The sequence below is a fragment of the Magnolia sinica genome, chromosome 3 (assembly GCF_029962835.1).
Source record: "Magnolia sinica isolate HGM2019 chromosome 3, MsV1, whole genome shotgun sequence".
NCBI lineage: Eukaryota > Viridiplantae > Streptophyta > Magnoliopsida > Magnoliales > Magnoliaceae > Magnolia > Magnolia sinica.
In genome coordinates, this window is record NC_080575.1 from 115,803,487 (window position 1) to 115,826,413 (window position 22,927).

A 22,927-nucleotide genomic window follows, 5' to 3' on the forward strand; every position below is an offset into this window, starting at 1 on the left:
CACACCAATTGACGCAAGTAATGCCCTTGCCAGGCGTTCGATGTTCATAAGTAGACGAAACGTTCTGACGGCTGTCCGCTCGTGCGACCTCGAGGACCGAACCAACGCCAATTAATAACGACACAAGAAGCATTAAATGCCCCATCATAACCTCGGTCTCAAGGGCACACCGACTTAAAAACTCGTTACTCCTTAGTGTCGACATAGCTAATACAAGGAGTATGGGGTTACTGTTGGGGAAAAAACATCAAGTCCGGAGAGTCGATTATGGAATGGACCAACTCTATTGGCACTACCCGAGAGTTCAAGGCAACGTGTTGGACCGAGACGAGACAAAGCCTAAAGGAGAGACTTAGTTCAGATTTCTGGGAAACGAATCCCGATCGAAACCTTAAGAGTCAGGAGCCATAGATAAAATAAGATGCATAAAGTTGGCTCGGTTAACGTGGCAACAACGTCTAGAAGAGTCAATTAAGACCCGAACGCTAGACGTCACCTGACCGACTATAAAACCGACCCATATTGGGCCAGTTATAATGTCGGCTATCGGATTGAGAAAGCACTTTGGCCTTAAACTGGTTCTGTTCTGTCCGACAGGAGGCGAAAAGTTTTATCTTTGCAACTAGCCCAAGACTCATCTGTTACTTGAGTCGGTTAAGGCCAAGCCGAGCGAGGAAAAAACGGTGTAAGCTTAAATACCGTTCCGAAAATCTTGTGAAAGAATCGTAAGCAGATTACAATCAAATCAAATCTCTTAATATTGGGGAGAGAATCCTTATATGGTGGGATCCTCATTCTCCTATAAATGGGAGACACTCCAAGGGTGAAAGGTACGTAAAAACTCTCTCCCAAATCCTCTCAATACAATAAGACCCAGATTTCTAGCCTGATTTTGGCATCAGAGGGTCCCCTTCTCTAGTCAGGGTCTCCTTTGTCTTCTTCCTGTGCAGATACTCGAAGGTCTAAAGAGGGTAGACCAAATTTTTGCATCAACACTTTTTTTTAAGAACTCTTTGGTATACAATGTGAACACAAATTACTCTCTATTGATATTTAAACCATAATTGAAATTCATAATCAAACAATCCTACAAATTTAATATCGAACATAGTAAAAGTGAAATATTTTCTGCACTATCGATCTTCACATCTATTGTTGTTAATTTGCTAATCAAGATATTAAACTTATTAAGTATTTTTGTAAATAAAATCATTTATCTTCAAACTATAAAATAATCCTTAAAGAAATATTTTATTTGACATCAATTTTTCTTCGTATGTGTTTCATGTGGTTCACCTGGGATTTGAATTTGCCTCATTTTGAAGCTCATGCCCCGTAAGGAGCTGGAAAAATGGATGGACGGCAATAAAACACATACATTGTGGTGAGGCGGAAAGAGCTTTTCTAGCAGCAACCAGCGCTCACGTCGGTGCGTGAGGGTTCGCTATGGCATCCGAGTCCGGCAGATGAATGTATGCAAATCTGACGGTCGGCCGATGTATGGAAAAGCACATCTGTCAGTCACGTCAATCGGACAATCCCGGCCATATCAGATGGTCAGAAAGCAAATGGTCCGTGTCCAGTCCAATGGAAAGGAAAGGAGGGAGCGTTAAGATGATATCACTGTTGTAATCTTTGGGCTACGCTCCATGATCTCAGAGGGGTCCACAATTTTGTATATCCCCGAATGTCGCTATAACACGTGTAAGGTGGATGAGTTACCAAAACGCAGTCTCGCTCTATGGTTCCATGCCTAAATCATGATACTCCACGTGATTGGCGCCGTACATCGGGGGCGACTGGCATGATGCCGGGCTAATCCGTTTGCTTTAGCTTGTCGCTCTTCTTTCCCGTGGGCCACCAACCGCATGGCATCTCATGCCTGTCGGCCCCGCTGGACCCGGATTTCCTGCGCAAGGATGCTGGGTCCCGAGATGTTTATGTGAAATCCACCCCGTCCATCCGTTTTGAGAGTTAATTTTAGTGCGTATGACCACAAAATAGGTGTATCCAACACTCAAGTGGACCACACGAGAGTAAATATTGGGTATTTAGTGAGCACCGTTGAAGCATTCCTATGGCCATAAAAGTTCTGTATCAGGCTATATTTTTGTTTTTTTCACTTCATCCCACTTTGAATTACCTTATAAACGGTTTGGATGGCATATAAACATCAAGGTGGAGTCTAGGAAGGTTTCAACGGTGAGAATTTCTTTCCCCAAATTTCCCTCTCGTGTGACGCACTTGAGTTCTGCATCCACCTAGTTTTTGGTCTCACGTCCTAAAATGAGCTCGTAAAACGGATGGACGGAATGAATTTCTCACATACATTGCAGTGGGCCCCACCCAGGATCCTTGCTCAGGAACTTCCTACGAAAGGCTTCGGCAGTAAATCCGCGGGCGGCCCTGCATCGGTATTCCACCTCTTTCCAAGGGACGCTGTTTCCCCCAACCTCGAGGGGGGAGCGGATACGGTCAGGTCGGGGTACCCCAGAGTTCTGTCTGGCCGTGACCGTGGGGCCCGCCTTGATGTGTTTGTTGTGTATCCACGCCATCTATCCGTTTTTCCAGCTCATTTTGGAGCGTGGGCCCAAAAATGAGGCAATGCAAATCTCAGGTGGATCACACCACAGGAAATACCTTCGAAGTAGGCTTTACAGCTATACAAAGAGTTCGTTTTGCCACTGCCGCGACTTTGGAGTACTGCGTGTCCCCTGGGCTCACGTTCTAAGATGATACAATTATTTGAACCGTCCATTTTAACTTTCATAAGATGGACGGTTTAGATGAGTTGTATTACACGCAACCGAAGTCTCTGCCTACTATACGACGGTTTCCAGTTCTAACAGTAGAACCCATGGTTCAACAATCCTGACCCCTAGTTTGTTACGTTACACAGTGGATAGACCATGGTCCAAAAATATCCCTGACAGGACAATCCTAGCAGTTAAATCCGTGGCCCACAGATAGACGGTTATAAAGTAAAATGAACAGCAGTCCCCACCAGCGGCTTTCCACTATGGCCTCTACGATATTTTTGGGTCATGGGCCGTGCTAGCGTGGGATTATAACTAGTGGGGCCACATGGATTGGTAATTCAGAACATGGTTTTTCTTCATGACTTGTGTGGCCCACCATATATGAACTATGCTCCCAATATATTGTTGACAAGACAAGCTTAACCGTAGGTTTGTGGCAAATAGACGGTTAAAAAGACGAACAAACCAACAGGCGACATTCAACTGAAATTTTCCCATGATCCGTTGTTGGGATCTTCGGATGGATTTTTTTCAGCATAGTCCACACATGGTGGTCGGTCACGAGGCTGAATTATATGATATTGATACATGGGCCTCGTCTTTCAACAGTATATGTCAGGTTTTCAATTTTGAATTCTGATGGGTGGGCTCCGTAGTTTAGGGAATTCGGATAACAATCTTGCAATCTGTGGGCCCTAGTCCATATATAGATGGTTACGAAGAAAAAGAACGGCAACTGTTATAGGTAAATTCGGACCGAGCCGCATCGAAGCTAACTCTTGCACTAAAGAGCAAGGCCTCGGTATGATAAGCTTCAGAATTGGGATGAGCATCCAATCCGAGAGTTCTTGGAGAGCTACAACGCCGACCTGGGACTAGGAAAAAGTCTTGCACCTTCTACGAGCAGAACTTTGGAGCAGTAATGATACGTCCGAGCCGATTTACCTTCGAGCCCTCTTGTAAGAGCTCTCAGGACAACTCGGAGTGTAGGAGAAGTTATAATGCATCCATCCACTATACCTCCGACCTGATCCTCCTTGTCTTGCGCGACAAGAATCAGCTCGTTCGTGGGCTCAAATCGCCGAGCAAAATCTGAGTCGTGAGGTCGGCTTGGGCGGAAACCTAGTGAACAACAACATTAATAGACAACTTAGTAACGCACGATAGGAGTAATGCTCTGTGCACGATCTCTAGGTAACTGTCGACGATTACACGCACGTAGTTCTTAGGTAGTGGCAATTACCATGCCGAGATTATCGGACACATTCAAGACGACTCTCAGGTATAAATATAAATCATTTCTACAAGAACAGGTACGTAAGCTCTGGTATTCTCACCCTACTCTACACTACTTAGACCCAGTTTTTTAGCCTGACTTTAGCATTGGAGGGTCTCCTACTCTAGCTAGGGTCTCCTTTATCTTCTATTTGTGTAGGACCAGGGTTTGCTCTGAGCACTATAAAGTGATCCAGATTTTAACATCAACAACAACCATTCCCAATCAACTGGATAAATTTCCTATGATTAGTGATTAGTGGTTGGGATCATTCAATCTAGAGATTCACCATCTAGGAATAGTCCATCCATATTAAGATGAAGTAGACAATGGCCTGGATCACCTGAATGCCCCAATGAGAGGCCGGATCTTCTACAAACGTTGGTAGAAAAAATATTTTCTACATTTTGGATCACCTGCATGGGTGGTGCTTATTCACCCTCTATAATCTGCGTGGGGTCCACAATATTACATGTATACCATCCAACCTACTCATCAATTAAATCCCACAATGATGACGGAGTGTCCCAGATATGAGGTCCACACAACCATTAAGTGGGCCACACCATAGAAAACATGTACATTTACCTGAAAACTTTCAGAGTCACATAGTAGTTGGAACAACTTTACTGTTGGGACATTCCAATTTCTTAGTGGGGTGATCTTTCTAGGCGGTTAGGGTTGGTTAAAAATATTTTTTTTAAATAAACAAACAGGTCGGCCCCACAATGTATCACTGCAAATATAATATGAGTAGCAAGTGGCAGAAGTTTCCACGCAATTAGTTTTTTGATATGACTAAAATTTTGTATTTTCAAAGGACATGCAGGGAAGTTGCATCGGATTATTTGAAGGAGAGACCATCGTAAAAAGAAACCTATTGGTAAAAGAGATTTTTACCAAAAAGTGCTTGATAATGCGGTGTGCTTCTAGGGGATGACATGACTCAACCACGCTCATTCTTTTTTTTTTCTAGAATCCATTGGACATTTGTGTGTGACATCCAAACCGTTCAGAGATTACACTTGATCATGATGATCAGATAAACTAGAAGTCATGCGGATCCAATATCAAGTGGGCTGCATGTGAATTTTTAGTTTTCTAGATGGTGTAAGTATTTTCTCATGGCTGTGGACCACCAATAATTAGATCATGTTAGATTTATTATTATTATTATTAGATCATCGTAGTGACGTGTATATGTTGGAAGGATTGGATGTCATACAAACAACACATGGACCCCTTGATCCTAAACTCCACCGCTTTCCACAGTAAAAGTGGATGACGTACAGACAATTCCTGGTCGTTCTCTTTTTCTTGCTCTTGGCTCAGGCTCACTTTAGTAGTTGGTTATTCTGTTGTCGTGTCTTGTTTGGGTTATTCTTTTCTCTAATTTACTCGGGTGATTTATGGTTATTTGAGAGCTTAAATTTAAAATGTATTGGAGTCCAAATCACAATTACATTGAAATCAATGTGATTTTAAATCTCCGAAGGTGTTGGGTTGAAATGCAGTAAAATTCATTTATTTCTTTTGATAATTTGTATTCGGAATACATTGGAATTTTTCCATATATTTATGGGACTTGAATTTGATTAACTAAATTAGCTTTCATATCTCAAAATAATGTGCGTGTGATATTTGATAGAATGGTTGTAATAAGCTCATTAAAATATAAGCTTTGGCAAAAAATGAGAAAAAATTAACCTTGAGTGAGCCACTAACATAAGGATCACAACAAATGACATACCAACATTTTTTTACCGTCCATTTATATGTCCAACATTTAAATGGTTTGAATTATTCTATCGATTAATTTATTGTTCTGATAATTAGATTATTATGGAGCATCATCAACGTGTCAATTATATAGTGGATTAATAGCTTAGCAACATTTTTGTTATGAGTGTGACTCTTCCACCTTTAAAAATGAGAGAGAAAATTAAAATTCATTTGGATTATATCGGAATCACAACATTTTACAGGGATTTCAAAACAAACTAAAATTAAGTATTTAAAATACCTTGGATTTAATTTACCTTCAAATCTAAAAGTGTCTAACACAAAATATAATTACTTACATTTAAAATACGCTCAATTACCTCCAAATCCAAGGTGCCTACCCCTTGACATCTATTTGAGAGTGTGGATTTGGAACCCTTGGATTTGAAATCCTTGTGTTGTGTTTGGCACCCTAGATTTAGAATTTCCTATAATTTGAAAGTAATTATGCATAATATATTTATAGGGGTTCGAATTTAATTACTAAATTCACTTTAATATCTCTAATTAGTGTGTGTGTATATATATAATATTTGATGCAATAGTTATGATAAGCCCGTTGAAATATATACTTTGCTCAAAAATTATAAATTTCTAAGTCTCGGATGGGCCACAAGCATAAGATCACATCCAAGTGACTAACCAACATTTTTTAACTATTAATTTATATGGACAATGTTTGGACGGCATAGATCATTGTATTAAAATAATTATAGTGATGTAATTGATAATCCAATTATTTTGGGATATCATTGATGGGCCAAGTGCCCAATAGATTAATAGCCTAGTGACACACATGCAACTCTTGGAAGGATTTTAAATGTAATAAGTTTTCACCTTGGATTTCCAACCCTCTTTTTGAAATCCGTAATTTTACTTTACAGTGCTAAACTTAGCACGGGATTTGAAATCCCCTACTTTTTGTTAGGCTCTTTTCTCTCAATATTCTCCTTTTCTTTGCCTTTAGCTCGGTAAATCCCTCATCTTTATTATATTAAAAAAAAAAAAGAAAAAAAAAAAAAAAAGGCAAATAAGACTTTTTGATCATTTCATCCCTAGGAAGCTATCTCAGTGTAATTTCAAACGCCCAGCACTTTTGGTAAATCCATAATTCATAGAGAACTCCATCATGAAAATCCCTTTTTCAAAATCACTTTCCCTTCCCTCCATCTCACAGCTTACAAAACTTTTTCCCTGGAAGTGCCCCTGTTTAAGGATTAGCAACCCAAAATTTGGTGTTATGGATGTATTGTGTCTCTAAAATTACACTAATAAAGCAATCCTAGCCATCCCAATATATGGTTGTTAGATGGATGATTATAATCCCCAACTAGGAAAAGCTGATTTGGATGTTCTTGATGGGCCTGCAACTATACCACGTATATATTTGAAAAGGTGGTAACATTTCAAAAACGATAGTAGACTTGCACCAAAAAAATATTTACTTTTAACAATGGCTCCACCACCCTCCCCCAATTGCAAATCAACTCCACGTGCATTTCACGTGTCACTTTCGCAGCATATTAAAATTCACTTGTAAAGATATGAAGATTGTGCTTTTACCTCAACGGTATTTTGTGAACTGTGAGTCTTAATTTAGCTTTGTTTGGCAACCAGGATTTGGCAAACTTGGACTAGCTATTCCCTAGATTCAAAATACTTCGGTTGTGTTTGGCACCCTAAATTCAAAATTCCCTTTAATCCAAAAATAATTATCCATTTAAATTATGGAGTATGTTTACAGGAGTTTAAATGCAATTATTAAATCAATTTTAATATCCTTAATTAGTATAATATGCGACACAATGATTATAATAAGCCCATTGTGATATATATTTTGACAAAAAAATGATGAAATTCCAAATCTCGGATGGGCCACAAGCATAGAATCACAACCGGGTAACTAACCAATGTTTTTAAACTATTGGTCTACAAGGCCGATGGTTGAACTACTCGGATCATTCTATTGATATAATTTTGGCAATGCAGGTGATAATCTTATTGTTTTGGAATATTATTAACGGGTCACATGCATAAGAGATTGGTAGCATCAACGGGTCACATGTATAAGAGATTGGTAGCTTAGTGATAGACTGATATTTTACACATTTGGCTCTTCTGCCTGTAAAATCGAGCAAAAAAAGAAAAGAAAAGAGGATGGGTGATCCAAGTAAAATGAAGGAATTACAATACTAAAAGTGAGGATTTGAAATCCTATAAATTCACTGTACCTTCCAATCCATCCTACCAAACGGCCAATGGATTCATAATACCCTCAAATGCCTTCCAATCTCCCCAAATCCATGATGCCAAATGACCCCTTAAGGTATAAGTGGAGCCACTTTACCTAATGGCCCCACCACGAGGGTGGCCAGAAGCATCTCAAAGACTAGAAGATCATAGCCATTCAAGCTATGTTCTTATCTTGTTGAATGCACTTTTGAAACCACATTAGGTGAGTCTTCTAGCACTGGAGATTTTGGTAAACCACCCGTCCGTTGTGAGGACCACCGGATCATAGACCTGAATCAAGCCATGCCAAACACAATCCAGCAGTTATTCTTTTTCTATTTTTCCCTGGACAAAAGAGGGTCACCTGGGTGAGGATGGATTGAAGAGGCCATTTATGAAACATGCGCAATGTGGATATAAACCACCCATCATGTGGGTCCCAGTGTAGAAATGCCTTGGCCTAAAAATCAAACAGATTCACCCATCAGGTTACCCAAACCTTTATGTTGCAAAAAGATGTTGGCTATATTATTTCTAGTTGTTGATTTAATTTTCCTCATACTTGTGTACAATCCACATGATAATTGTGCCGGCCAATGGTATGATTTTGGGCCAGGTCAAGCTCATGTTAGGACCATGGTTAGCAACATGCAATACGGTAAAGAAAAGAAAACATTACAAGAAACGTTTGCGTTTGGGTTGGATGCTTAAAAATGATAAACAATTCACTTAAAGGAATGGAAATGCCACAAAATAAGGTCTAAAGAAAGAAATGGAGTTGAAAAATGGCAACATGTGCATAAATGTGTATTTATATATTGCATACAAATACAAATACAAAACCTTATTAAAATGGATAGAATTTCAAAGGACATGAGTTGTAATGTAATATCATTCTCGGCACATCTCAAATCCTACCTTTTCAAGTAATCCTTATATAAATTAATTGTCCTTTAACAACTTTATCTAACTTCATGCAATTCTACAATGACCAATTTTTGAAATAATCCCACCCTTAATTTTTCAATAAAATGAGTTTTTTTGAAGAAAAAAAGAAGGGGTGTGGTTGGTTAACTAACTAAAAAAGACAAATTTTGTTGTCCATCTTTTAAAATACAAGGAGGTGTAAACAATAATATAATAATATATGTGAGCTTTTTAAAAAATTAAGGCCTTGCATGGTTGCCACTTGAAAATGAGTTCATCTTATTTTAGCTGACAATTATTACATGAATTAAAGATTTTGATAGGGATTCAAAATATTCTTAATAACCAATAATTTATTCAAGGGTGCATTTGATTGCAACAAATATCATGATATTTCATGACAAGACATTATCTATCTATATATTATAATGCCAATGGTAGAGGACATTTTTGGCCCTGCAATTAGTTTCCAGTTTAGATAATTTTGTGCGCTTAATAGATATGAGGATACACTTTAAATAAAGTCATGGACATTTTTCAAAATTTTGAAAGAGTCCATTCTTAACAACATTCAGTTAAATTTTGACCTGCAAATACCCTCAAAGGTAAACATTTAACCCACTTTCTTCACTACTTATAATCAGCTCGTAGCCTGCACAAAAAAGAGATTCTGCAATGCTCTTTAATGTCCACCATGTCATACATGCAAAATCCACACTCTGTCTATCAAGTGAAAATTATTATTTGAAACATACATAAAAATAATATATATATATATATCTATCTCTCTGTGTGTGTGTGTGTGTGTGTGGAGCACAATCATGGGAATGATGTAAAATTGCTCCCAAAACTACTAATTTCACACAAACATCCCATTCACACTGTTCATACATTGCCCTAATGTACGGTATAAAACCTTGTGCGTTTAACACACCATGTACCTTATCTTTTACCTGAAAATCTTGGGCGTTTAACACACCATGTACCTGATTTTTTACCTGAAGACCTAACGAACGGTATAAAATCTGATGAGGGGAGTGGCTTTCACACTTATAACATGTGGCCCTCATAAACTAAACTTGGGCGTTTTACACACCATGTAGAATGAGTGTGACAGGGGACTCTGGTCTTCCTCCACCTCTGACCCCTCCTTACTCTGCATGTCATGCACATGACATACCATTAGTTATTATCAGCTCAAAAGGGATGAAATCTTTTTTATGTTTGCAACCAAAAAGTGCCTTGATATCACTCATCTAGCCAACGAGCAAAGCACCTATATTAGAGGTTTTCTAAGTACACGTATTACCTAAAACCACCTAATAAAAAGACAGACAACAAATCTTCTAGTGGGTCACACCAATGAACAATTGGATAAATAGAAAATTGCACAATTATCCACATTCAACAAAAAAAGGGGGGGCAAAGATTTTACATAGGATATTCTAGTTTAAGGCCAATAATGGTGGGACGACCCACACCAACAGCCTGGACACTGAATCATGAGACCTAATCGTACAATCTCTCCACACCCAGTAAGCACTTTGCAGCATTCAGTGATATGGGAGTTAATTGATACTCCAGCTGTGTATGACGCTTGATATGCAGGTGCTTAGAAATTATACATAAGGCATAAGTTAATTAAAATTTAACTAAGTAAATTGTGGAATCCACCATCGCTACGTTGAAGTCCCAAAATCTTATGAAGTGAACAATCTTAACCTCTCATTTGCGGTGTGCAGACACTTGTTTATTGAAATATGACCTTCGGATTCTTTTCATTTTTAATCATCCAATGATTATCTACCAATATCATAGCCAAATAGGCTGAATTTTTAGGTCATGATATATATATATAAGCTGGAACTCATAATTTGGATAGTTTAACTTGAACTATTGCTATTCAGTATTTGTAAGACAAAATGTTAAATAGTTAAGGAATAATATATTGATGAGTGAGTGGATAAATGAAATGTTAAGAACTATGTAAAGGTGAGAAAGGAAAGAATTAGAAAGAATACATTCAAGTGAATTTAAGAGTAGCACCAATATGTAATAAAATAAAAGAAAATATACTTAAATGGTTTAGTCATGTGCAATTAAAATCAAAAACTACAAAGATTATGAGTAAATTGACACAGTTTGAAAGTCATAAAAAAGCAAAGGAAAGATCCAAAATGACCTTGGTTTAGGTAGGAATGAAAGGCTTATATGACCTACAGCCGTGACCCTTGATAAAGTGGAATGCTATGAAAGGATTAACATATAGTCAATCCCAATTAGTTGCAATGGAGCTTAGATGATGTCAACGGCAATCAAAAGATATTTGTTTAATTATATATGTAAATTGTTAATAATAGCTTTTGAAGGATGTTTAATTATACCTTGAAAACATTATTTGGGTGCATAAAATCCAACAAGGATGGGATAATGGGATCCGTTAAAATCCATGGGTCCCAAAGTGATATATGTGTGTGATCCATGTCATCTATCCATTTTACTATCAAATTTTATAGCATGAACCTAAAAAATGAGGCAAATTAAAACCTTAAGTGTACTGCACTGCAAGAAATAAGGTGGTTAATAGTGTCAATTGTTCAAAATTAAAGCCTTTATCAGGCCCACGAGGATGTGTATCTATTATCCAACCTATTTATAAGATCAAACTAACATGTATAAAAGGTATATACAAATATCATCTTGATCCAAAACTTCCGTGGCCCCAAGAAGTTTTCAACAATGGGTGTTCAATTGCCACAATTTCTTATGGTGTGGTCCACTTAAGCTTCAGATCTCCCTCATTTTTTGGCTCATGCCCTAAAATGAGCTGGCTGAACTGATGGACGGCATGGATAAGATACATACATTATGGTGGGCCTTACAAATTTTAAGTATGGAAATTGTATTAATGTAATGTAGAAAGCTCTCCAAACAAACTCCTTGTCAACTTTAATCTTCGGCTGCTGATGTAAATACCTAGGTAAATAATCGTTACTCATTTACCCTGAATTACACCAGTAAATGGGGAAAAAAAAAAAGGTATTTAAAGTATGCTATTTTCAATAATTTTATAGTGCATGTATATCATACACCATAGTCTTGCAGAGTATAATTGCATTTCTCCGAGTGGTAAGTAAAAATGGGAAGCCCAGGCAGCCGAGTCAAAGTCCATTACAAGTCGCAATTCCAAAGCCGCCGAAGACAAATGGAGCCAAAAGAAGAGCTATGGTTATAACCTAAGTTAGGGATAATCTTCTTTATTAGATATGTTACTAAGGAAGTTTATTAGATAGTTAATCACAGGGACTGTCTTCTCTGCAAATGAAGAAATCGAATGAAAATCCAAAAATCTAAAAATCCTAAAAAATAAAACCAAAAAGAGAAAAAGAGAAAATCCGTCTTCCCTCGCTCTCTATAGTTGAAAAAACAAGAAAAAGCAAAGCCCTGTCGATAGGGTTTATACTATAAAATCCCCCCTAACGCCTCTCGTTTTTCTCAATCTCTCTCTCTCTCTCTCAAGAGCTCTCTCTCTCTCTCTCTCTCTCTCTCTCTCTCTCTCTCTCTCTCTGTCAAGAGCTCTCTCTCTCTCTCTCTCTCTCTCTCTCTCTCTCGCTTCTTCATCACCTTCTTCTTCCTGCTCTTCTCAACCAGGTCCGCTCGTCTAGAAAACGAAGAAACGGAAATGCGTTTCTTATTTTTTATTTCTGCGTTTCTACGTTTTTTGTTTTACATTTTTTGATTTTTTGATTTTTTTTTTTTTTGTGCTCTCGGAAATAGGAGTTTTTTTTCCCATATTTCTCTGGTTTCGAATCGGAAAATGAAGTACGTTTTGGTAACGGGCGGAGTCGTGAGTGGGCTCGGAAAAGGCGTGACGGCAAGCAGCATTGGAGTGCTTCTCAAGGCGTGCGGTCTTCGTGTTACTTCCATCAAGATCGGTCAGCTTCCTCTTGTTGTTGTTGTCGCTGTTTACGTTTTTTTTTTTTTTTTTTTTTTTCATTTGGCATTTTCTTTGAAGTCCTTAGGTTGTATGGATTTTTATGAATTTGTTATGTTTGAATTTCTTTGGCGAAGGTTTTGAGGGTTTTCAGCTCAGATACAGTGGATTCCTTCTGTTAATCCCGGAGATTCGTGCATTTTGTTTCTTTTTTGTAGTAAAAGGCCCTGTTTCAAGAGAAATCTTTGCATTTTTTTTCTTTGATTGTTGTTATGTTGTTCTCTTTTGAAACTAGCATCGGTGAGCTTTGCAGAGTTTGAATTGCTTGTGTTTGCCGAATGCTAGAATGCCAATCTAGGAGAACCGTGCATTTTTCTTCTTTCCATTTGAGCGAAAACTTGGATACCTGAGCTGTTCATATGATAAATTCTGTCTCTAAAGCTTCTGTCATTGCAAAATGGGCTGTGGTTTTTCTTTCCTTGCGGTTTTGTTTACAGTTGGATACTGTTGCTAGAAGTGAGATTGCTTGCTCTGCTTCTTGGCAGATCCATATCTAAACACCGATGCTGGGACGATGTCTCCCTTTGAACATGGGGAAGTTTTCGTCTTAGACGATGGTGGCGAGGTAAATATCCTTTGGGAGTTCTCTTTGCATGTTTTCATTCACTACCCTGTTGTTTGATATTTAGATCCGTAGAGGTTTGTATTTTTTAATTGGTTTTTTCTGTAATATTTTGATGTTAGAATTTGTATTTGAGATCTTGGGTGTCATCATCACAACCATCACCATGTTTATGAGTGAATCGCCCTGGCCATCGGCTTTTTCTTGATACTTATTTAGTTCTGCTGTTAGTTATTTCTCTCTTGAAATATTGGGCTTTTGATGAATTGTGGTTAAAATGTAGGTTCTGTTCACGTTATCAAGAACTTAGTATTTTCTAAGACCAGGATCCCGACCTGGTCCTTTTTCTCTGTTTTCCCATTTTATTCATCATCTAAATTACTTTCCATCCCATAACCACTTTTCTCCCTTTTCTTCCTTGAAAGAAGAATATTATGTGGGTTGATTGCATCGTGGAGCTATTAAATCTACTAGTTTCAAATCTGAAATTAATATAACCTGCTTTCTTAAGGTTTGTTATCGTTTTATTGTAAAATGATCATAAGAAATTGTCATCCGTTACAAATGATGACTTCTATTTGTGCTTTTTAGGTTGACTTGGACCTTGGAAACTATGAAAGGTTCCTAGATATTAAGCTGACTCGTGACAACAATATCACCACTGGGAAGATTTACCAGGTATAGTTCACATAAGAAGAAGAAAAAGAGAAATCTTGAAGCATATAGAGTGGAAACATATTGAGATCATGCTTGGGTTTATTACATCTGTTCTATCATTTGACTTCTTATATTTTTTGAAGTTAATTATTTTCTTTTTTCTTGGTGTATTTGTTTGATGATATAGTCTGTTATTAACAAGGAGCGAAGGGGAGATTACTTGGGGAGAACTGTCCAGGTGCCTGTCAACACCATTTCTCTTGCTTTTCTTCATGGTTTGACATCCTTTGATGTATGATCTTGAACTTAGTATCTTTTTTTCTTTTTTTTTTTCCTCTCTACTTTTCTTTAGGTTGTCCCCCACATTACAGATGCTATTCAAGAGTGGATTGAGCGTGTAGCAGTTATTCCTGTCGATGGGAAAGAAGGCCCAGCTGACGTATGTGTTATAGAACTGGGAGGAACGATAGGTAGAACTGACTTTGAAGTGGTGATTTTATGTTTGTCCTTGCATGGGATAAACAGCTCAGCATGTGGACTATCATCTTTGGTGGTATTACAATGTTGGCAATTTTTGGTGCAGGGGATATCGAATCTATGCCGTTTATTGAGGCTTTGGGTCAATTCTCTTATCGTGTGGGTGAGGAGATTTTGCATCTGATCATATTGGACCCTGATGCTTCTAGAGCTCTAGATCCATCACGCAATTAATCTTCTTCCCATTCTTTTTCACAGGCACCGGCAACTTCTGTCTCATTCATGTCAGTCTCGTTCCCGTTTTGAATGTTGTTGGTGAACAGGTAGATAACAGTGGCTTCTGCTAGTTACTTGCACTTGTGGATACATAATCTATTCCATTAGTAGGCATAAGAATTAACTCAGCTCTATGCAACCTCTTGAGTTATAACCCAGTATTTGGGCTTGACTGGTGATGCTGTTGTTTTCCACCTTCAGAAAACAAAGCCAACTCAGCACAGTGTTCGGGGACTGCGAGGACTGGGATTGACTCCACATATCTTAGCTTGTCGCAGTGTTACGGTCTCGACCTCTCTCTATGTTTCTGTTGTGCATTTTTTGTTTGTTTGTGTGTGTCAGTGCATGCAGGCACGCACATATGTTGTATCTACATATATTGTATCTTTCTCCTCTTGTGGCATGGTAGCATCTGATGCCTATTTTTTAATGTCTTGGACAGGCACTGGATGAAAATGTCAAAGAAAAACTGTCACAATTTTGCCATGTCCCGGTAATGTAACCAGAATATTGATATTATCACTTCTTTAAAACTGTTTTGTATTACGTATGAGAAATTTTAACCATTCGAAGACAATTTTCTTTCAGGCGGCAAACATCATCACCCTTCATGATGTTTCAAACATTTGGCACATTCCTTTGCTATTAAGGGTAGGTGATATCTTTTTCAAAGTTTGTATACAATTCTGATGAAACTTGGATACAGATGTGTGGTGGTGTCTCCTGCTTGTTAGATGAGCTGGTAGAGATAGTGTAGTGTTTGTGAATGATCCAGGGTTCAATTCCTGATAGCTCTGTGGGCCCCACCATCATGTGTGGTGGACATCTAGGCTGTGCATTTGGTTGGTCCCCTCTAGGCTATTGGATGTGCAAAAAATCAGCCATATCTGGAACTCAGGTGGGCCACACCATCCGAAACAATTAGAAATCATGCCTAAAACATCTAGAAGCACTTGATGTGGCCCACCTGAGTTTTCTAATGGCCTGAAATTTGCTGTGACCCCTCAACTAAGTGAGACACAATGGATGGGCTGGATGTCTAAACCACATCTCACTGGGCTCTATATACAATCAAGAAGGTTTCAATGGGCAGCATCCACTCTCAACTGTCATATGTGGTGTGACCCACTCACCTAAGTCATGGATTGGCCTGATTTTTAGGCCCGTGGCTCACTGTGGAAGGGTGCACTTGATTGATGGGATGGATGTCTGTCACACATGGTGGTGGGGCCCACAGAGCTTGACCTCAGCATGAGACGTGCCTAGGAGAGTCAGGCATGCTAACATGGCAGGCATCTGACACACCACAATTTCAAACAGTGCCATGTCCTTGTTGCTTATGCATAGAGTAATGTGGAAATGATTTGTTTTATAGTTTTACCGGTATCTTTCCTTGTCATAGCTAACCAGTCTCAAGGATTATGTTCAACAAATTGTATATCTTCTAACAACAAGCATATGGTTCTTTGTCTTCATAGGACCAGAAGGCACATGAAGCAATTTTAAGAGTGCTGAACCTTCTATGGTTTGTCTACTGTACTTGTCTCGTCTCATGTATCACCACATTTTGCTTGGTGTTGAACTATGTCATGAATCTTTACCCTATGATAACATTCTCCTTGACTATGCCATTCATTACAGCAAGGTTACTAGGGAGCCCATATTGGAGGAATGGACCAGCAGGGCTGAACTCTGTGACAGGTTGCATGATCCTGTACGTCTCAGGCATTTTTCAAGTTGGTAATCTTTGCTATAGTTTCATGGTTAGATGATTGCAAGTCAAGCACTAACATACAACATGATCTACAGGTCAGAATTGCCATGGTCGGAAAATATACTGGTCTTTCAGATTCTTACCTCTCTGTGTTGAAGGTGAATGCTTTTGTCACTCTGTATTTCCACTTTCCAGAGCATTGAGGCAGTTATTGTTCATGCCTTATTTCCATACGTAGTTGTCCATCCTAATTTACTGTAAATTATTGTCAGTGTGTTGGCTGTCCATCCCTTAAAATCAATAGTTTCCAGGTACCTAATCCAGTGGTTGTTGGAAGGTGTTAAAACATTGTTGGTTTTGTGAATATTGCAGTAGAATATTGAGGATAGGAACCCACATACATGCGTTGCATTTATATCTAATCTAAGTAGTTTGGGATCTTTTTCATTCCAAAAGAATGACAGAAGGTAGTCCGTTGTGTTCAAGTAAGTTTCACACTCAAAATGATTGAACTTCTTCCTTGAGGATAAGTTTCAACATGGACCCAAAAGAAAGGTGCATCAAGCAACTACAAGTGGAACATGATCCCTTGCTCCACAAGGTTCCAATGCCTTGTGAACTTTTCAATCCTTGTTCACATATCCCTTTCAACCCATTGGTCTCGCCCTTTTCAGTACCTTATCTCGCATTGAGCCCCAACTTGAAAACCTCTACAACATAAGTGGGTTGAACCTCCTACATAATATCGTCTAGACTCCACGTCACCTCTACCTCATCACACCCACAAAAGGAATCAAATCCAACATTTTAGCATCTACCCACCCACTTGTTGAATCTATTAGGATTAGGGTGTTAAACCAACTTCTTTGCCATGAACAATTTTTATGGGATCAACTGCAGCAGGTGCATACATGTTTGTGCTTTGTATATAATAAGAACATATACTCAATATCTAAATTAGTCTCTTTTTCTTTGTGCGAAATATGGTACAAGTTGATGCAGTGCTTCAGCTTCTAATTTAGATCCCTTCCATTCACAAAACCCCTATACCATCTGTGCAGGCCCTTTTGCACGCTTCTACTGTTTGCCACAGGAAACTTATAGTGGAGTGGGTTCCAGCGACAGACCTGGAAGATACAACTGCAAAAGAGGTTTATTGATTGTAACTTCAAGCCATCTACTTCTGTTTATCATAGTCACTTGAGTTGACACAGTTTCCAACATTTTCTCTTTGCAGGCACCCGATGTTTATAAAGCTGCATGGAGGTTGTTGAGGGTGAGCATTTTTCTTTGGTTTGAATTTTCTAATTTCATTTTTGCACTGGTTTTCTTAGGATGCTAGACTCTTTTCTTGCTTTCGTCTATCATTCACAATTTGTCTGCTGGTCCTCTGAATAGTTTTTCAGTTCAGGGTGCAGATGGTGTTCTAGTCCCTGGGGGCTTTGGTGACCGAGGGGTCCAAGGGAAAATCCTGGCCGCAAAATATGCACGAGAAAACAATAAACCGTTTTTCGGCATTTGTTTAGGGATGCAAATCGCTGTGATTGAGTACTCACGCTCCGTTCTTGGTCTGCAAGATGCAAACAGTACAGAGTTTGATCCAGATACAAAAAACCCGTGTGTTATTTTTATGCCAGAGGTGGATTTGGGTTTTATGTCCTCTCATTCTTTAAGTCTTTTATTTCTGTTGTTTTATCGCACCTAGCAAGCTGTGTTATGTAACAGAGAATCATATCATATGCAGGGTTCAAAAACTCATATGGGAGGGACCATGCGTCTTGGATCAAGAAGAACATATTTCCAGGTCACTGATTGCAAATCTGCAAAATTGTGAGGATCAACATATCACTTTATTGACTGTATCTTGTATTTGTATCCCTCTGTACGTGCTTTGTGCTCGTTGAGCATCAATGAAGGGGTGTTTTATAATCTTTTGCCAATAGGAATTTTAGTCTTGATGCATCAGGACATCTATAGGGTCCTGATGTGCCCAGTCAGTACAAGTGGTGCTCATCAGATAGATGATGGCGCCATAGGCCATGAAATTGAAGATCTGGATTGTCAAACTGGACTCAGTGCATCAGGATACTGTACACATCCTGATGATCAAGATCCTATATCTCTTTCAGTGAATAGATGGTGGCACTGCTTTAACTTGTATCGTCAAACAACTCTCTTCCCTATTTAACTAACCTCTGTGGTTTGCCTTTCCTTTGTTAGATATGGCAATGTCAAATATGTGGATGAGCGACATCGACATAGATACGAGGTTGGTTCCTGTTTTCTGATTTGCATGCTAGTGCTGCAATAACTCCATGAAGTTTTGCAGCAGTGTGAAATTAATATTCCTTTGTATAGGTCAATCCTGATATGATCCTGGAACTTGAAGATGCTGGTCTTTCATTTGTTGGCAAGGATGAAACTGGCAGGCGCATGGAGGTATGCATCCTTTAGCAGTAAAAATTCTCACTTGCGGTTGTGTTCTCTCTGCAAAGAAGTTAGCTGCAGCAATTCTTATTTTTATTAGCATTTCGTTGCTGCAGATTCTTGAACTCCCTACTCATCCTTATTTTGTTGGGGTGCAATTTCATCCTGAATTCAAGTCAAGACCAGGAAAACCTTCGGCTCTTTTCTTAGGTAATTGTCTCACTTGCCGGTTAAAAGACTCGGTGACTCTATCCAACTGATTTGGCCCTGAGTGAAGTCACGACTCACCAATTCGGGAATCTCCCTACTTGCCCGAGTTGGGGGTGACTCATGGGATCGAACTGGGTTGGATCTGACTGAATCCGAGTCAACTCAGACGAGTTGCATGAAACTTGTCCGAGTCTTAACCATGGTTTCAAGATCATTTTACTTCAATTCGGCTTTGGGGCATGATTGAAAATGGGAACTCATTAAGTGGGTGGTCACTTTCCCATTTTTTTCTCACTTTCCCATTTTTTTCTGCTGCAAATCATTAGAAAGGAAACTGATAGCGTTTCGGGGGTACTGCATCACATCCTCCACAGTAAGTGGGACTGCCACTGGGGCTCAAAATATCTAAAGGACTCCAGATGTGGATTTATCCTGAAAAACAATCTCCTTATTTTGGGGATCTCAATATTACTGGCCACTGTGGGTGCCTCTTTCTCACCAGTTGGAGAGGAATTTAACCAGTATTGTTGCAGCTGCAGGCCCAATCCTGGTTTATCTATGTATTTTTGCGTGCATGCCTGTTGCATAATCCTGGTTTTGCCTATGTATGCATGTGTGCATGCTTATTCATGTGCCCATGCACAGCTCTATTGGATGGACAATGCTGTGTCATTACAAAATTCCTGCAAGGTGTGCTCCAGTGGTACCACTACCACCATAACCTTATGGCTGTATTGACCAAAAGATGGGCCCATGTGATGTATTCACACCCTCTAAACCATCCACCAGATGCATCACCTCAAAACACCCCTAATGTGGAATACTAAGACCAATCCAAAATTGAAGTGGGCTACAGCAAAGGGAACAAGCTAGAAGTGAACGTTGGCCCCTTGAATAACAATAGGGCACACCTGAGTCAAAAATAGCCTGGTTTTTGTCATGACCCTTCATCTCACCTGGATGAATGGTCTTAACGGCTGGGATTCTGTATATACAACAAGGCAGAGCCCCACTCTAATCAACTGTGGGCATTCCCTTTCAACATGTCCCGTGAGCCATGGCTCACCTGAGATTTAGATCAGGCTGATTTTGGGGGGCTGGGTTTTTTGAGGTGAATCATCTGATGAACAGTTTGGATTCCATGAACACTTCACACATCACTGGGCTCCACATCTTGTGGTACCAATGTAAGGCTACAGTGTTCCCAGTACCACTAGGGGATGCCCTTTGCTATATTATGTTCATTAAGCAGTAATATTTGTCAACATCAAAATGAAAATGGAGTACTGAGTTTTCATACCAACCCCAATATTTTCTCAAAATGTAAGTTCCATCCATGAAGTTCCCTTATGCCACCGTTCCTCCTTAACAGAGCTTTTTCATGCATGCCGTCTAACAGGGTTTGTAGCAGCAGCATGCAGTCAGTTGGAAACTGTCATGCAAACTTCCAGCCATGTCAACAAGGCAGCAGCAGTGTGCGGTCAGTTGGAAACTGTCATGCAAACTTCCAGCCATGTCAACAAGGCAGCAGCAATAAACAGCTCTAGTAACGGAAAGATCCCAAAGGCCTACCGGAGCGGAAATAAAAGTAAGCCTGCGAATGGGCCGCTAAATGGCACCTTGTACTCCAATGGCAATGGCGTGCATGCCTAAATAATAGAATGCAGGTGACCCATTTTCATGATCGATTTTCCTTTTCTTGGTCATCGCACGTTGGTTTTGCAGAGGGGCTTTCAACAACACCCCCACCGGATTTGGTTTGTACAGCCATGGAGAAGGACAGGGTTTTTAGCTTGAGTGAGTGGTATATATATGCACAGAGCCTGGTTCCGGGCTTTTAACATGGAACGGCCTGTTTTTATTGAAGTCTTGGATTTAGGGTGTTGTTTTTGTTTCCCTCCTTGAGTAGAAAAGGGCAAAAAAAAAATTTCCAGAGTTCCCCTGTGGCCTTCTCTGTACATTAAAAAAAATAACTTTGTAGTAGTTCAGTAGAAAAATGAAAGCATTGTCTTAGTTTTTCTCGGGGCTTTTGAGTTTGTATGCTGGCTTCTTTTCTTCCTCAAAATATAAGGACTTGAACTGTGCTGTAATGATTCGACTTCCATAGGTGGAGTATTTGTGGCTGCCCTTGAGCGTGTAGAATTATACCATGATTAATGTTTTGGCAATTCTCTCTTTGTAGACCGGAGGTTTACTTTAAACACTAAAATAAACTCTCTTTCCAAATGTTTTATTTTTCTGGAACTTTGACAGCCCTGCGATTATTTTTTGGAATGAAAATGCAATTGCATCTATCCTAGCAACTATAAAGGTAATTACATGAGCCACGGCTATATTTGATGTGGACTGTTAAAATCTCTATTTGGTTCATTAGTGGAGTCATCTGGCCTGTTCATAAGGTTAAATGGGTCTGGATGGAGGGAAGACAAATTTTAGCTTGATATAAACACCTCGTTTCCTTACTAGTTCTAAACTGTGGATGTTCAATCTCCACTGTTTCCTAAAGTAGGTCCACCTGTGAGTTGGATGTCTCTTACTCTTTAATTCGATGTTCTAAGCTTAAAAGCCAAAACAGATGGATTCCGTGAATAGGATATAAACTTCATCATAGCCCCACAAACGATAGCCTAAGGCTATATAAACACGAACCCCCTCCGCGGTAAGGGTTGCAATTCCAACGCTGTAGGGATACTTGTTCGTATGTTGTAGCCTGTAGGGGTCGCGATTCAAACATTGAAGAGATTGTGGTTCTAACAATGAAGGGGTCGAGATCTTATATATTTGAGGTATTGTGGTTTACGCTACCACGTGCAAACCCCGACCGTCATCACATTAGGATAACAACCTCTACAACGTCAAAACCATGACTCCCCGCATCCGCGACCTCTATCACGTTGGAATTGTGACACCTACCACGTCATAATCGCGACCCCTACCACATCAGGATTCGTGTTCATGGGTCTACTATATACTTTGGTAAAGTTCCTAAAATCATATTGATCAAGTTAATCCCAACCATCCAATTAATGACACTATGGAATGGATGGCTAAAAGTAAAATAATGAGCGGTATAAATTTAAAAGGAAAAATCAGATGGCTAATTTCTCCTTAGTCAATTTTTTGGTTATGCCCAAACCAATAGTGATTTGGACCGTCTGAATTGGCATACAAGTATGCCATGTGTACGGTTGAAAAGTCATAAAACATTGAGCAAAACTAATATAGGAGTCTAGCCCATAATAAGCAGGTGGGTTATTTGATAATTCAGGAGCATGCACTCTATATTGTACATATGGCATGTATTAACTCAGAATGGGGCCCTTGTTAAATCAGATTGGTTCATAGCCTGTGATTGGTGGACACTTGTTAAATTTGGACTGTTGGATAATTTTTATTTTAACATTGCACTAAGTTTCAAAAAATATAGTTGAGCAATCAAATTACTTGTCTTTGATTTCTAATTCATACAAAATGGGGCCCACCATTTGGATAGTTTAGTTTCGGTTTATTGTATGGAACGTACAATGTCATCATACATGTAAACCATCGTGCTATAACAGAGTATAAACAATTGTTTCTCAAAGGGGTTGTTTGGATGTAGAGTAAATAAGGTAAGATGTGCTTTGAATGAGAG

At 39.2% G+C, this 22,927-nt stretch overlaps 1 protein-coding gene across 4 annotated transcripts; it reads left to right on the top strand.

The window, feature by feature from the left end:
• The first annotated feature begins 12,602 nt into the window (after positions 1-12,602).
• LOC131240869 (uncharacterized) lies at positions 12,603-21,177 on the top strand. Of its 4 annotated transcripts, XM_058239379.1 has the most exons (21): positions 12,606-12,911; positions 13,456-13,535; positions 14,124-14,210; positions 14,377-14,427; positions 14,542-14,659; positions 14,773-14,829; positions 14,925-14,989; positions 15,144-15,227; positions 15,385-15,435; positions 15,531-15,593; positions 16,421-16,467; positions 16,584-16,656; positions 16,752-16,814; positions 17,718-17,807; positions 17,894-17,932; positions 18,068-18,295; positions 18,401-18,486; positions 18,877-18,925; positions 19,015-19,095; positions 19,200-19,293; positions 20,693-21,177. In XM_058239379.1, the coding sequence occupies exons 1-21, from the start codon at positions 12,794-12,796 to the stop codon at positions 20,944-20,946; spliced, it is 1,878 nt and encodes a 625-aa protein (XP_058095362.1). In that variant the 5' UTR covers positions 12,606-12,793; the 3' UTR covers positions 20,947-21,177. The 4 variants fall into 4 exon arrangements, with proteins under 4 accessions (XP_058095364.1, XP_058095363.1, XP_058095365.1 ...); XM_058239381.1 differs by lacking the exon at positions 17,718-17,807 and having other exon boundaries at positions 12,603-12,911; XM_058239380.1 differs by lacking the exon at positions 15,144-15,227 and having other exon boundaries at positions 12,603-12,911.
• The last annotated feature ends 1,750 nt before the right edge of the window (positions 21,178-22,927 follow it).

What these genes read in the sequence shown, in the direction of transcription:
- LOC131240869 (XM_058239379.1), top strand. Translation starts at nt 12,794, where the DNA reads ATGAAGTACGTTTTGGTAACGGGCGGAGTCGTGAGTGGGCTCGGAAAA. An exon ending in TAGCTTGTCGCAGTGTTACG is followed by an intron (nt 15,228 to 15,384) that starts GTCTCGACCTCT and finishes TGTCTTGGACAG; the next exon opens with GCACTGGATGAAAATGTCAA. An exon ending in GTGACAGGTTGCATGATCCT is followed by an intron (nt 16,657 to 16,751) that starts GTACGTCTCAGG and finishes CATGATCTACAG; the next exon opens with GTCAGAATTGCCATGGTCGG.